This window comes from Neopsephotus bourkii, unplaced genomic scaffold (assembly GCF_033783945.1).
Source record: "Neopsephotus bourkii isolate Nb327-2 ecotype Australia unplaced genomic scaffold, CSIRO-AGI_Nbou_v1 NB_1768, whole genome shotgun sequence".
Classification (NCBI taxonomy): Eukaryota; Metazoa; Chordata; class Aves; order Psittaciformes; family Psittacidae; genus Neopsephotus; species Neopsephotus bourkii.
The window spans coordinates 401080-415118 of record NW_026902242.1 but is presented as its reverse complement, the minus strand read 5'-3'; the positions used below and the strand labels follow the sequence as shown (position 1 = coordinate 415118).

Here is a 14039-nt window from a genome sequence, read left to right as displayed (position 1 = left end):
TCGCCTGTTACAGCTGAAGCATCCTTCAAAGAGAACAGATAACAATTAATCACCACTGGGTGGAGAAATACTTTGCTTTTCTTTGAATCCTTTGTTTTCTTGGTCACTCGAAGCCCATAGGGAAATTGTTCGTTTCTTAAACCCAGCAATACCTCACTGAGCCTTCCATCACTCCACGGGTGACATGAATGAACATCACAGTGGTAGTTTGGAGAAATTTAAGTCTTGGAATATGAAGTAACCCCAGGTTCATTCCTAAGCAAGCAGCAACCCAAGCTGCCACCTCACAGCATCCAGCAATTACACCTTACAGGGCGCTCACTGGACATGCTGAATGATGATGGATGATGATGAAGCTGCTGCTTACTCTACACCACACAGGGCATGGCAGCCCTTGGCTGTACTCTATATCCTCCTGTAGAAAAGACATGGGATGAAAATTTCCACGTGATAGACCCCTCACCAGGTTTGCATTGGGAAAAAGCACTTCCTTGAAGTATTTCAGGTATATGGGAGCAATCAGGCTTTGGTATTTCTATAGAAAGAAGGTAAGTTAGAACCCAAGATGACAAACAGCTACAATTGTTTTCATCACTGTCCTGTGCATACATGCCAGCAACTTGATGGAAACACAAGGTTATTTTGGGATAACTTGAGTTAATCATATGCCCCTGGCAATTTGGGCGATGACTACCATGTGAAACACCTATCTGAGCTCCAGTAAGGGCATGTCTTTAGGAAGTGTCATGTCTTTTGACCTGCTCTTGAGGTAAACCAGTTCTTACTCTACTCTCCAAAAACACCTTCCCGTATTTCTTAGAAAGCTGGGATATGGAGACAGGCCCAACCCAAGGGTGGAGGAACTGAGGATAAGCATTTACTTCTGCTCATTACAACTTGGGATAGAAAGGCATTGCTGCTGTGAACTCCTGTCTCCCTGATGTGGATCAGCCTGCACGCACCTGTAGGAAAGGAGTACTCTTTTGCCTCACCTCATTGCATAAAACCAAGTAAAGCCTTTGCAGGTGTTAGCATTCAAAAAACTGCCCAGTTCAAGGGGCAGAGAAGTTGCATCTCCTCTCTGTCTTCAGTCTTTAGTTTAGAAGAGAGAGACGCTGCCCAGAGTTCTTTAGCCAGAATGCAGCAGTTTAGAAACACCTTGACATTTCTGTCCAGGACATTACCTCATTTTCCCATTGATTCACCAACTGCCCTACGTGGGAGAATGTGACTCATTTAAAAGCCTCTCTTCGTAGGGAAAGATTTACTGACTTTCTCCCACCTTTGCTCTTCTGAAAAGAATAATGTAAAAAGGCATCTTAGCTTAAAAATGCATGTCTATAAATTCACGTATACACATATGCACACACATGTCTGTGTGTGTATGAACAGATGAATAAGGGGGAAAGATGTGTTCCATTTCCCTCATAGCACAGCTCCTCACACCGGCAGAGGAAGGGCCCCTATACATTTTGCATAGGATACCTTGGAGGACTTTGGAGAACTTGTTTTGGTTTGCTCTCTTTCAGTTACTGCATCCAGAACGTGTGTTTTGTCTTGTTGCTCTGTTGTATTGTGTTTCTCCTAAGTGTTGGTTTACGATATGTTGTTCTCACTCTAAAAACATCCCATGTAGCAGGTGGACTAGAAGGAATACACTCAGAAGCAACCATTATATACTGCAAACTGAAGGAAGCTTTGAGAGAGGTTGCATAGGAAGCAGAACTGCACTTTTCCCTATGTGTGCTTTAATGCAAACACCAGCACAGAGAAGTTCTGGTGACAGGGTAAGAGCAGAAGTCTCCTCCAATGGCTTTCCATCAACAGGCCTTGGACAAAGGGTAAATGGTGAAGAGCCACGTATTGACTCTGAGTAACCTCATCACGCCACCTTCCACTAGCCCTGGTTGCTCCCAGCCTCGCTGAACATGCTTATAAGCTTATCAGAACCACATGTATATCCCTGGGATTTGAATGTAAAACCAGACGGGAACCAAAGAGCTGTGCTGCAATGCTTCAGTGACCACCATCTCTCAAGAATTCCCATTAGAAATGGAACAAATGAAAGTAAAATCAACACGTCTATTAGAACTCCAGGAGAACATCCTCTGTCCCAGCATTACACACTGTAAAACCAAATCCTACTGAGGACTGTTGCTTTGAATTAACCCTATTTATAGAAATGTGCCTTCCCACAGGTACTTCATGCTGAAAACACAACACAGGGAGTGATTCAAAGCAATTAGCACCCTGAAAATGTAACAGACACAAACAAATACAATCTGTTGCAATGCAGCTGATGTTGCCGTGGTTTTGCCACTTCAAATAATGATGAACAGCAAGTATTTCAATCTGTGAGTTTTTAAACATGTGCTTTTCCTACACGAAACAGAAACCAGAGGTGATAAACAGGGATGTTGTGTCTCTTTTGCGCAAGAGACAGACCTTACCACCAAGCAACAGATGCCACTCTCTTTCTTAAGCTGTCCCTACATTTAGGGACTGGAGTTTTGCACATTACCTATGGATCACTCTCACCTGTGACTAAGGGAGTTTGTGCAGTTGGCTGTTCCAGTAAGACCATGTGCTGCAGAAGAGGGTTATGTGCAGTTCCCCCATCTCTTTCCAATGTTGTAGTGCTCAAGTAGGGAGTGAGGTGAGTGCCAGGAAATAAAGAGATCCGCTGCTGTAAGGTTGGGATAGTAAGTCTCTCTGCATCTTGCTGTGCTGATCCTCCCTGCAAATGCATAATGGATGGCAACCGCATTAAGGGATAAATCAGGGCAAACAACAACATCCCAAAGGCTGTATCCTCCCTCCCCACTTACACTGGAAGGGCCAGTTGCAGGCAGTCCTAGTGTGATGTTGGGCAAAGAAGGAGATGTGTAGAGTGGAAGCTGTGTAACGGAGCCTTCACGATTCACAAGTCTGTGAGCCAGGCTGGTCTGGAAACAAAAGTAAGAACATTGTCCTGGTGAGAAAACATCTAGAGACTGGATCAAGGACACAGTCCACTTGCTGTGAGAGCACACCACAAATGTACAGAGTGTGTAACTTCACTGCTCATGTTGGAAATAACGAACAGGGAAACTGAACTCTGCTTCAGACCCAGCCTAAATAATCAAGTTCCCCCTCTGCTGTGCTCTGAGGAGACCCCCCCCCCCCCCCCCGCAGTCCTGATCCAGATCTGGGGCAACAGCACAAGAGGGACGTGGAGCAGCTGGAGCAAGGCCAGAGGAGGGATGGAGATGCTGCGAGGCCTGGAGCAGCTCTGCTCTGGAGCCAGGCTGAAAGAGCTGGGCTGGGTCAGTCTGGAGAAGAGAAGGCTCCTTAAGGGGAAACCTAGCAGCATCCAAGGCCAGGTTGGACACAGGGACTTGGAGCACCCTGCTCTAGGGGAAGGTGATTCCCTGTGGCAGGGAGTTGGAGCTGGATGCGCTTTAAGATCCCTTCCAGCCCAAACCATTCCATGATTCTATGATATTTTCAACAAGCTTGAATGCCATTTAATGAAAGCACAAGGAGGCAAAAGGAAACAAGAAAGAATTCACTCTGCACCGGATCGTAGGAAAACTGGGTGACTTTGTTGAACACTTGGAACTGAGATGCAATTGGACATGGGAAAAACGTCTGGCTAGTCAATGACACATCGAAGACTGCGTTTAAAAGGCAGTCCAGTGTCTGCGAACAGTGACACACATAGGGAAGGCTTCCTCTGGTCCTTGTACAGGCAGTACAACCCTCAGCTGCAGAGGTGGGGTGTTCTTTTAAAGCCAAACCCATGACCAGCTGCTCCCCTTAAATACTGATAAACCAAAGAGGTGGGATTGGTTTCGGAGGTTGTTCTATAGAAAACACTCAGTTTTCAGTACCAGTTCTTCTGTGCTTCCCCCCAGCATGTTACTACAGGGTTTCTTTGTAGTCTTTGAGGGAGAAAAACAGGGGTTTATTATCCAGAGCCATCCAAGCCCTGCAACCAAGGAAATAACCTGCGAAGTCTCATTGACTTACAGGACTTTGAATTTAAGCCTGAAATGTATTAGGATATCTGTTACATCGATACAGATTGTTCCACAGTGTAACACAAAGTTAATCATAACCCCTTTTCCCACAATAGCACCTCCGTTAAACAGTTGAAATTCTATAGAAAGTAATTTATATCTAAACTGTATATTATTTAAGTCGGAAAGTGGCCTGTAGAGAATTGAGGATGCTCAGAACACTTGTTTCCTAACAGGAAAATCAGGCAGTTTATTGTGATTTTCATAATGGCTTTTCTAGCACATAAATCAATCTTGCTTGGAAATTAAAGGTATTTTTACTTAAGTGTTCCTGCCTTAAATGGCCATAAGATAATTCAGTAAATCAGGAAACAGCTCTATAAATGTAACTTTAAGGCTTTTGGATGAGACGTTGAAGTCTGATTAAAGCTAAAGCACACTAGTAAGTAGCATAAATTGTCTGTGATTTGCTAAAGAGAACAACAGTCATTATAATGCCTTTTGGTTTTTAAGGTAATCTCTCTTAGCTTTAAAAGGGCAAATAGTTGGGAAGGACAAGTAAGCTGTTAAATCTCTCTGCAAAAGCTTTTTGCAGTGACTCTGCCTGAAGCCTGAGCAGCAGCAGAGTGCTGGGAAGGATGCAGGGGTGATCCTGCTGGGAAGGATGCAGGGGTGATCCTTAGTCTCCAGGAAAAGTCCAAATAAACTGCAAAAGGTCTCTCTGTAGGGTAGAGAGGTTGGTGGCAGTTGCAGGGTGAGATCATCCCTGTGTTGGTTATCTTGGTCTCGTCATCCCTTTGTAAGACAGCGTTCAGGGCATGCACTTGGTCTGTGCTTCACAGAATCACAGGATGGTTTGGACTGGAAAGGACCTTAAAGCTCATCCAGTTCCAATGCCCTGCCAGGGGCAGGAACACCTTCCACTAGAGCAGGTTGCTCCAAGCCCCTGTGTCCAACCTGGCCTCCAACACTGCCAGGGATGGGGCAGCCACAGCTTCTCTGGGCACCCTGTGCCAGCGCCTCAGCACCCTCACAGGGAAGAGCTTCTGCCTAAGAGCTCCTCTCAGTCTTCCCTGTTCTGGCAGGTTAAAGCCATTCCCCTTGTCCTGTCCCTACAGGCCCTTGTCCAAAGCCCCTCTCCAGCAGCTCCCTTTAGGCACTGGAGCTGCTCTAAAGTCCTTAAGGAACCTTCTCTTCTCCAGGCTGGACCAGCCCAGCTCTCTCAGCTTGTCACTTCTTCCATAGGAAGAGAAGATGTATTTTTAAGGTCTCACTTCACAAGCTGGAAAGGAGGAATCTGCAGGGAGCACTCTGCTGCTGAGCAGTACCTGGGTAAGGACATGCGTTGTGTGTACCCACACGCTGCTTCTGCCAAGTAATCATGAGCACTAGTGGCAATTTGGCTTTAAGTTAAATGACATAATGGTAGCGTGCCACATTGAGAAGATAGTTATTGTCAGCAGAGCAATATAATATTTTCCTGATATCATAAATGAAACAAAACTACATCCATTTTCCCTTTGAACAATCAATACTCCGGAGTTGTGCCTCAAAGTATCTCCTGGGGATTTGTTTGAAAAACAGCGAAGAGCAAAACGCAACAGCTTGACACTATCAGCATCTGGTATTTAGCAGCATTATTATCACTTTAAATATACAGATCCCATCTACAGGGCGTACACAAACATTTGCTGAATTGCACAGAAGAGAACAATTTCAGCATGCACGATTTTGGGCTGTAGACAAGTACTTTATATAGCCTTGCATGAACTGCAATGGCAATGGGTATCGCTACCTTGCAGAGATGGAAAAACCTTTGGATTTCAAACCAGTATTTAAATAGACAGTGTCTATTTTAAAAGGAGGCAGAGAGCTGTCATCTTTCTCCACTGAAGACAAGCACTGGAACTTAAATAACATGTTTACCAGATATTAAACTAGATATAAACCAGATATTAAACAGATACCATCTTCCACGAGACTTGGAAAGGTTCAAGAGGTGACTGAGCCAACTAAGAAGCAAAGAGATGTGTTTCTCATTTAAAACAAAACCTGAAGGTGTCCTCAGCATAAGAAGCATGTGGAGATGCTGGAGCAAGTCCAGAGGAGGCCATGAGGATGATCAAGGGCTGGAGCACCTCCTGTATGGAGACAAGCTAAGAACACTGGGGCTGTTCAGCCTGGAGAAAAGAAGCTTGTCCCCTTGTCCCCTTGTCTCCAGGTTTCCTGTAGCCCCTTTAGGCACTGGAGCTGCTCTAAGGTCTCCCCAGAGCACAGCAGAGGGGCAGGATGCCCTTCCTGAGCTGCTGCCCACACTCTAGGGATGCAGCCCAGCACACAGGGAGGTTCTGGGCTCAAGCACACACTGAAGCCGAGTCATGGGGAGCTTCTCCTCACCCAGTACCCCCAAGTCCATCTCCTCAGGGCTGCTCCATCCATTCTCCACCAGCCTGTACTTGTGCTTGTCTTAATCTTTACAGTAATTGCCTAAATCCTGTAAGTTCTACAGCAGACTAGCGTGAACGTAGCCGTGCGTTGGATAATTTGGCAGAGGAGAAGGTACAGAAGGTGACACATTCCCCATATTAAATACTGTTACACTACATTAGAAAAAAAAATAAAGTGAAAATCTGTACAGAACTAAAGTATTAAGGGCTCACATTTATACTGCAAGAAGCCCTTTTCAATTCTAAACGACAATTTGGGAAGAACAAGCCCAGGCCTGTTTTTACAACCCTGATGGTAAGACAGAAACTACATTCATGTGGAGAACAGCTAATGGTAAGCTGGATAAAAAGACATGCACCAGTAACATTACACAATGACACTGAGTTTGTACATACAGGGTTTACAGTGAGATCCACCCCAATATCTGCCCTTAAAAGAAGGTGGGCTTCAGTAATCCTGAACACAGGAGCTGTTATCTCCCAGTTTACTCAGTCCAACACCTTGCCCTTGACATCTGTAAGAGATGCCTCAAGTAATGGTGGAAGCTTTGGGCCACGAGGATGCCCAGGGGCTGGAGCACCTCCCATATGAAGACAGGCTGAGAACATTGGGGCTGTTCAGCCTGGAGAAGAGAAGCTGCGTTGAGACCTCAGAGCAGCTTCCAGTGTTTAAAGGGGGCCATACAAGGATGCAGAAAGGGACTCTTCACCAGGGACTATAGCCATAGGACAAGGGGTGATGGGCTTAAACTGAAACAGGGGAAGTTCAGGTTGGAGATAAGTAGGAAGCTCTTCCCTGTGAGGGTGCTGAGGTGCTGGCACAGGGTGCCCAGAGAAGCTGTGGCTGCCCCATCCCTGGCAGTGTTCAAGGCCAGGTTGGACACAGGGGCTTGGAGCAACCTGCTCTAGTGGAAGGTGTCCCTACCTGTGGCAGGGGTTGGAACTGGATGATCTTAAGGTCCCTTCCAACGCAAACCGTTCTGTGATTATCAACTAGCATGCTGGTATGAGGCGCCAAGCTTTCGTGTGCCTATGTGGGGAGGAAAAGGTTAAATCCATTCCCTTTAATACAGTTCTGGTTTGTTCATATTTAGACAAAGCTACTGCACACAATAACTTCACCCTTTAGACAAAATACTTCAATTTGACCAGGAAACCTTGTTAAATCCCTGTATTTTGACTCTCTCGTCACAACAAACCCTCTACAAGTTACCACAAGGAGCTTGTGAGCTGGCTCAGCTGAGATTTAATCAACAGATAATGCATCCTGTCATGCCAGATTGAGAGGTAATTCCCAAAGCCTGCCCCGAGTCACGAGCTACGTTTTTGTTCCTGTGGCGCACACCGGTTTGTCCACTTCAGTTCCTAAACCTCTGCAAAACCTGATTGGAAACCCAAGTGTTAAAACCCAGAGGGAGGAAGAGCTCTGTACCTCTGCTTGAATACTCGTGACTGATCCTGCAATTCCGTTCTCGGTGCTTATGTTATTGGAGCTGTTGTTTGGAGAGCTGGGCCCAGATCCAGGAGCACTGTTGCATGCAGAGTCTAAAAACACATCCAAAACCAACTTTCAGTGTTACAAACAATCTCCATGATGGTATTTAAACAGATAACAACCCTTTAAGTTTTGTTTTGGAGGAAAACAACCTTCCTCCTCCCCATCTGCCTCTGCCTAAATCTTCCCAGGGCTCTTAAAATACCAACAACTAATTTCAAATGGGCTGCCCAAGTACCTACTTACCATACTTGAGTCTTCTCCTCCTGGGGATTTCTCTTACAGTATAATAATAACTTTAAATACAATTGGAAGATAATGAAAGACATGGAAAAAGCTTGAAAAGGCCAAAGTGGAGGATGTCAGCTTGTCCTGCTTCAGATTTCTAGCAGTGCTTCTCTCTCCCTCTTTCACCTATAACCCCAACAACACCCTCTACTCATGTATTGCATCAGACTTCACACTCGAACAAGCAGGGGAACTGTCTCAGCCTCGACATTTTCCCACGCAGGCTTCTAGTCCATCTGGTTTTACTGGACAGCCACCACTAGCACCGAGTCCTCACGCTGGGCACAAGAACTGACCTTTGCTTTTAGAGCACAGCACTGAGATTTTCCAGTGCAGGGCATGGGGTATGTCCCTGTCCCCTGCCAAGTGCCCGCACCATGCCTGGTCCTCAAAGAAACAAGACTTGCCTTGGTCTGCCCTTCACGGAACTCCCACAGCACTGAGCTCCCCATCCCGGAAAAGCCTGGCGACTGACTCCCAAGGATTACATTTTGACAGGATGGCAAATTCAGTTGTTTGAAGGGATTTAAAAGCTGTGTGAGTGAAACAGGGCTGGATGGACCATGGGCCATGGTTGCGTCTGAGCATATTTCACCAGAATCAGGCAAAACTCTACAGGGTCCAAATCTGTTTAAATCACTGCCTTTAAATCACTAAATCAGAAAACTCTCTCCATATTATATATTTTATCAATATGTTCCCTTTGAACTCACTACCCAGAACCACAGAGATGCCCAGCCTGAAATCAAAGCCTCCCATCAACAGCACAGAAATAACAACAAACAGAAAGAGCGTGTGAAATGGCAACAGCCTGAAATCTTCCCTTAGAAGGTGTCTCATGCAGTGCATGGCCCAGCTTCCACTGCTTCTCCTTTTAGTTTAGAAGGTAAATAACATTCTAAACCTTTTCTTTAGCATAAAAGCCACGGGACATACAGCAATATATGAGTGAAGTAGACTGGATTTTCAGACCTGCTATAAATGATGCTTTAGCTCTTGAAATCATCTATTCCCTTGCAAAACAGAGAGGCACCAAGTGGTGCATGGCTACCCCAGGGTCACCTGAAAGCACTGTGCTCTCTAAAGACAGCTCACTCCGAGCTTCTCCGAATGATGCTACTGTGCCTTGAAGTGAGCCAAGTCTGAAAAAGCTGCTACATAGTGGTACTTACACTCAGGCATCCCTAGGTGGTGCTCAGAATTAACTTTATGGTAATCTATACAGTCTACCTTACCCTGATTCCTCCTTATAAACTTGACTCCCAGAAGAATACTCTTCTTCAACAAGAAACTGTCAAATAAGTAGTCAAAATATCATATATATATATATATATATATATAAAACAATGCCTTACATACTTTAAAACCCTGCTGTAATTACCTAACAAGGAACTATGGCAGTCTGCCCAAAAGCTTAAACTAACAGGGGTTATAAAGCATTTCCTGTTGGAGGACGAAAGCCGTGAATTAAAGCCTCCCCAAGGATATTAATAGGATCATCTTTGAGAAAGTTGATTTCTCAACCTGTTGCTGAACATCCTAGAAATGCTTGGGGGAACCAAAAACCCAGCACTCTGGTGGCATATTTCCATGTCTTCGAACCAAACCCAAGCTCCTGGTGTTGATAATGTTATCTCAGCAGATCGGTACTTAACGGACCGATGCTGCTGACGCACACTTACATCCCCCACTGCCAACTTCATCCCGGTTTCACCAACACATGAGAGATGCAGACTGAACGCAGGGATTCATCTGGGGAAGGGAACCTCTTATGGAGTGTGTGGCTGCAGGGTGGATGCCTTGTCACCCACCTACCTGTGACATCCAGCGGGCGCTTCTTCAGAGCAGTAACCACTGGGCCATCTTTTCTGCGCAAGAGGGGGCTGCTCCGTCTTTCAGCAACTTTCTGCTTTAGTCTGGATCGTAACTTCAGGTTGGGTTCAGATGCTGAACAGGATAAAGCACAGCAGAGTGCTTTGGTTAATATTAGTTGGTTCATTTAATATTAATTAGTTAGTAATAACTGGTTCAGTATTTTACCTATTTCAGTAGCTTTTAACGCAAAGGCTGGGTTCAAGTTCAGTATTTGTAGAATCCTAAATGGAATTAGTCATTTGATAGCATAGGTGTGGAAGAAAGACTTAAGAGAATGAGCATGTCCCAGCCCATGAGACAGCTGAATTCACTGGCAATGAAAGTCAACAGCATTTTAATTGATAATCATCCTGCAATCTCTTTTCTCAACTGAAGACACTGACTTACAAGCAACTGTGAACTCAAGACTAATGCAGAGAACAATGTTCACATTCCCTAGCTTCCTAACTTGCTTCCAAGCCAGTGGCAAAGCTAAACTACAGGATCAAAACCATCAGTACAGGAACTGGTGAGACAGCTGAGATGTTGCTGTCTGGTTGAGCATGGAGCATCACTGTGGGGCTCAGACAGCATCTGCAATGCACTGCTGAAATGGGCAGCTTCCCTCCCATGGAGTCATCCAACCCCAGGGTGAGCTGGCTTAGGGAGGAACACCAGGGCAGGGGAAAGAAAACACGAGAATCAAAGCTCACAGCCAAACCAGGAGAGTGTTTTCCTGCTGGTTCACCTCCTTGAAGCAACTAACCTTGGAGCGAGATGAGCCTGTGTCCTCTGTAGCCAGTGTCAACTCAAGCAACAGGGCACAAGAGCGTGGCCAAGGCCAAAGCCAGCACCAGGGAGGAGAAGGGTTGTTTATTTGGGGAGCAACTTGGTTTGCACCATCACAGGCACAAAACTGAACCGTATCTAAACCCACATCAAATGCTTTGAGAATTCAGAGCTGCCAAGGGCAGGTGTGCATGGATTTCCTGAGACCACAGTCCGACTTGCTTTGTGTACATCAGCCTTTGGAGAGCCTCTCTTCAACACTTCGGCTGTCTCTAAATCCTGGAATCTCATTTCCCCGAAATGCAAAGCAGAGCTCTTGGGAAGCTCTATCCTAATGCCTCTGGGTTAATGACAGCAATATGGAACACATCTGTATGGCTCAGATTATCAAGGTTTTATAAAGGTAATGAAGCTGTAAGTCAAGATTCCTCCTGCAAGATGACTTCCTCTGTAAACTTCCTGATCCCTTCAGCAGACACAAACTATCTCCTTTGGTGCTTTATATTGTGAGATTTGTAAACTGGCCCAGTCTTTTCCCCTCCTCAACCTCTTAACAACTCTGCAGCTTAATCCCTTTGAACAAACAGATCCTGTGCTCTCACCATTAACTACCCATACACTCAGCTCCTTGTACAATGAGCTATATTGCTTTAGGAGAATTAAGAGAGGGTTTACAAACTGATTTGAATTAACAAAGATATATTTTCCCTCAGTTGGCTTTGACCACTGGGTCACGTCAAAACTCAAGCCTGACAACATGAATTGCAGGGTTCCAATCTCAGAAGGCTGATGAATTCAAGATCAAATGCTTGAAGTTAAGCCATCAAAACAGTTCTTTGATGAAACTTTTGGGAGGGGGGAAAAACAGAGCTTTTCATTAATGTTTTGGACAGGAAAATGCCAACAAGAGATAAAGGGAGCACTAAAAGTGTCAGACTCCACAAGATGATGCTTAAAATGCCGGATGAAGTGCATTAGCAAAGGGGAAATAATCTTACAGGGCATTTGCATGCAAAGTGGCAGGGGACTGAATGCAATCTGTCATCTGCTTGGAGGGCAGTACTGGAAGAGTGGACTAGTTAAAATACAAGCATAGGTTCTAATTACTCACTTCAGTAAGTTCTCTTCAAAACAGAAGCTGACTTAGGGCTTTAAAAGTGGCCTTTAGGTACATGAACATTCAGTACCTCATCCTTCAGCCTTTAATTCCCAATTTTAATTGGTTCCAAATACTGAGGATTAGTAACCGGGTAGATGCTCCAGTCAAAGACTTTAAAGAACAAATGGGAACTAGATGCAGATACATCCGGTTTGGATACATCTGCACTGCCAACTAGTATATGAAATAGAAGCCTATGCCCCAGCTGTTGAAAGGATCTGTCTTCTGCCAAAGCAAAACAGGACAATACAAACTGTACTCGAGCACTGATTTTATTTCTATGCAATGTAGACCCTGCATGGTGCTCAGCTGAAGCATGTTTTCTGTTGGGAACAGACAAGTATTTGTGAGGTTTTCTATGTACAGAGAAGGGACTGGTTAGAAACACCTTCAAAATGGGCAGGGAAACAAAAGATCCGAGGCTCACAGATTATCCAACACGACCAGATCTGCCCCCTGTGCAAAGCCACAATCCCCACGTCCTTCCATGTAACAGGAAGGGAATGAACATAGACAATTCCAGCCTTAACAGAGAAAACAACTTGAGAACAGGTTATTGCGAAAGCAGGGTATTACAATGTCAGGGAAAACTGTTTTCAGGCAAAACCATCCCAGATATTCCTCCTTTGCTTCCTCAGTTGGACTTCAGAAACAACAAAGAGTCTCTTGAAAGAACTGTGTTGCTTTAGCATCTTCTGCTTGTGGTTTTATCTCCACCACCCTGCTATAATCCCCAATCTAACCTGTCATCAAGACCTCAGACAGCATAATCCCAACCCACATTTAACTGGGTGCTATACAGCTCAAATGAGGTGAATTCAGATTCAGCGCAGGCAGTGCAGAATAATCTTAAATTGAAGGAATTGACACAGAGCATCTTTTATCAGAAAAGATGTAGCTTTAAACAGCCATTTCCAAACCTCAAAGCAATAATTTAAGCTGATTTAGATGGTTTTTAAACTAGTAGATACTAGCCAATAGTTTTAAGCTGAAGAGAGATGTCCTTTAAATGGAGAAAGCAGGAATTCAAACAACATGTAGCTATCAATACCAGGTACTCAACACAGGTCAGATGTTCTCCCAAAGAGCACCAGTTCCACTGAGAATCCCAACATTCACCCTGTCAGGCAATATGCCCAAATAAAGCCAACTAAACCCATCACTGCTACCTACAGTAAGCTTAAAACTGAATTACACAACTTACTGGTCTCCTGCATCTTAAGGTGAAACCTTGAGAAGCAAACACTGGGAAGTTAGAAAGAAATCAGGTTGACTCCTGTTTAGCAAACAGATGGAGCCCATGCCAAGTCTGAGTCAGCTTCCACAAAGCCAGTGGGATTTCTTCAGCAGTGACATACTTAATTTGGCCTATAATAAGGATTTATACAAAGAATATTTTGTTTTCCTCCACATAAATTAATAACTAGAGCAGAAGCCAAAAGCTTCCCTAGTTTGCACAGGCTCAAACCCAACTTACCCCTCTTATACATCATTTATTGCAGCAGGACCCATGTAATCCACTTCGCCAACATTTATGTCATTCTCATTGTTTCCTTCCTAGAATTGCAACCCCTAAGCTGCTGAACTAATGGGACATTAAGTCTGTGCAAGGCAAAAACACAACGTCCTGGGCAGGCGTTGCCAGGTTCCCATTAAACATCCATGTTCCTGATAAAATAGCCAACAATGCACCATGAAAACCCTCATCCCAGTCCTTGAACGTCTTGATTTCAGCAGCTGGGCACTGCGAGGGTGCTGAGGCGCTGACACAGGATGCTCATAGAAGCTGTGGCTGCCCCATCCCTGGCAGTGTTCAAGGCCATGCTTGATGGGGCTTGGAACAACCTGACCGATTTAAAGCCATTTAAGGTTCTGAGGTCTTCCCAGAGCCTTCTCTTCTCCAGGCTGAGAATATAGCAAGTATCTTGTAAAAATCTAAAAAATCTGAAATTCAAATCTAATATAAACCTCTTAAAAATACAGCAAAATCTTTATCCATCCCTTTC

At 44.7% G+C, this 14039-nt stretch overlaps 1 protein-coding gene across 10 annotated transcripts in view; it reads right to left on the bottom strand.

Annotated features, from left to right (window-relative positions):
* The window catches only part of HDAC4 (histone deacetylase 4), a 210006-nt gene that overhangs the window by 59106 nt on the left and 136861 nt on the right, over positions 1 to 14039 (bottom strand). For all 10 annotated transcript variants that reach the window (XM_061378971.1, XM_061378975.1, XM_061378967.1 and 7 more), the window contains 4 exons: positions 10047 to 10178; positions 7881 to 7993; positions 2829 to 2945; positions 2539 to 2737 (listed from right to left, as the gene is read on the bottom strand). In XM_061378971.1, coding sequence (XP_061234955.1) covers positions 2539 to 2737; positions 2829 to 2945; positions 7881 to 7993; positions 10047 to 10178 — 561 coding nt within the window. The remainder of the gene's footprint in view (positions 1 to 2538; positions 2738 to 2828; positions 2946 to 7880; positions 7994 to 10046; positions 10179 to 14039) is intronic.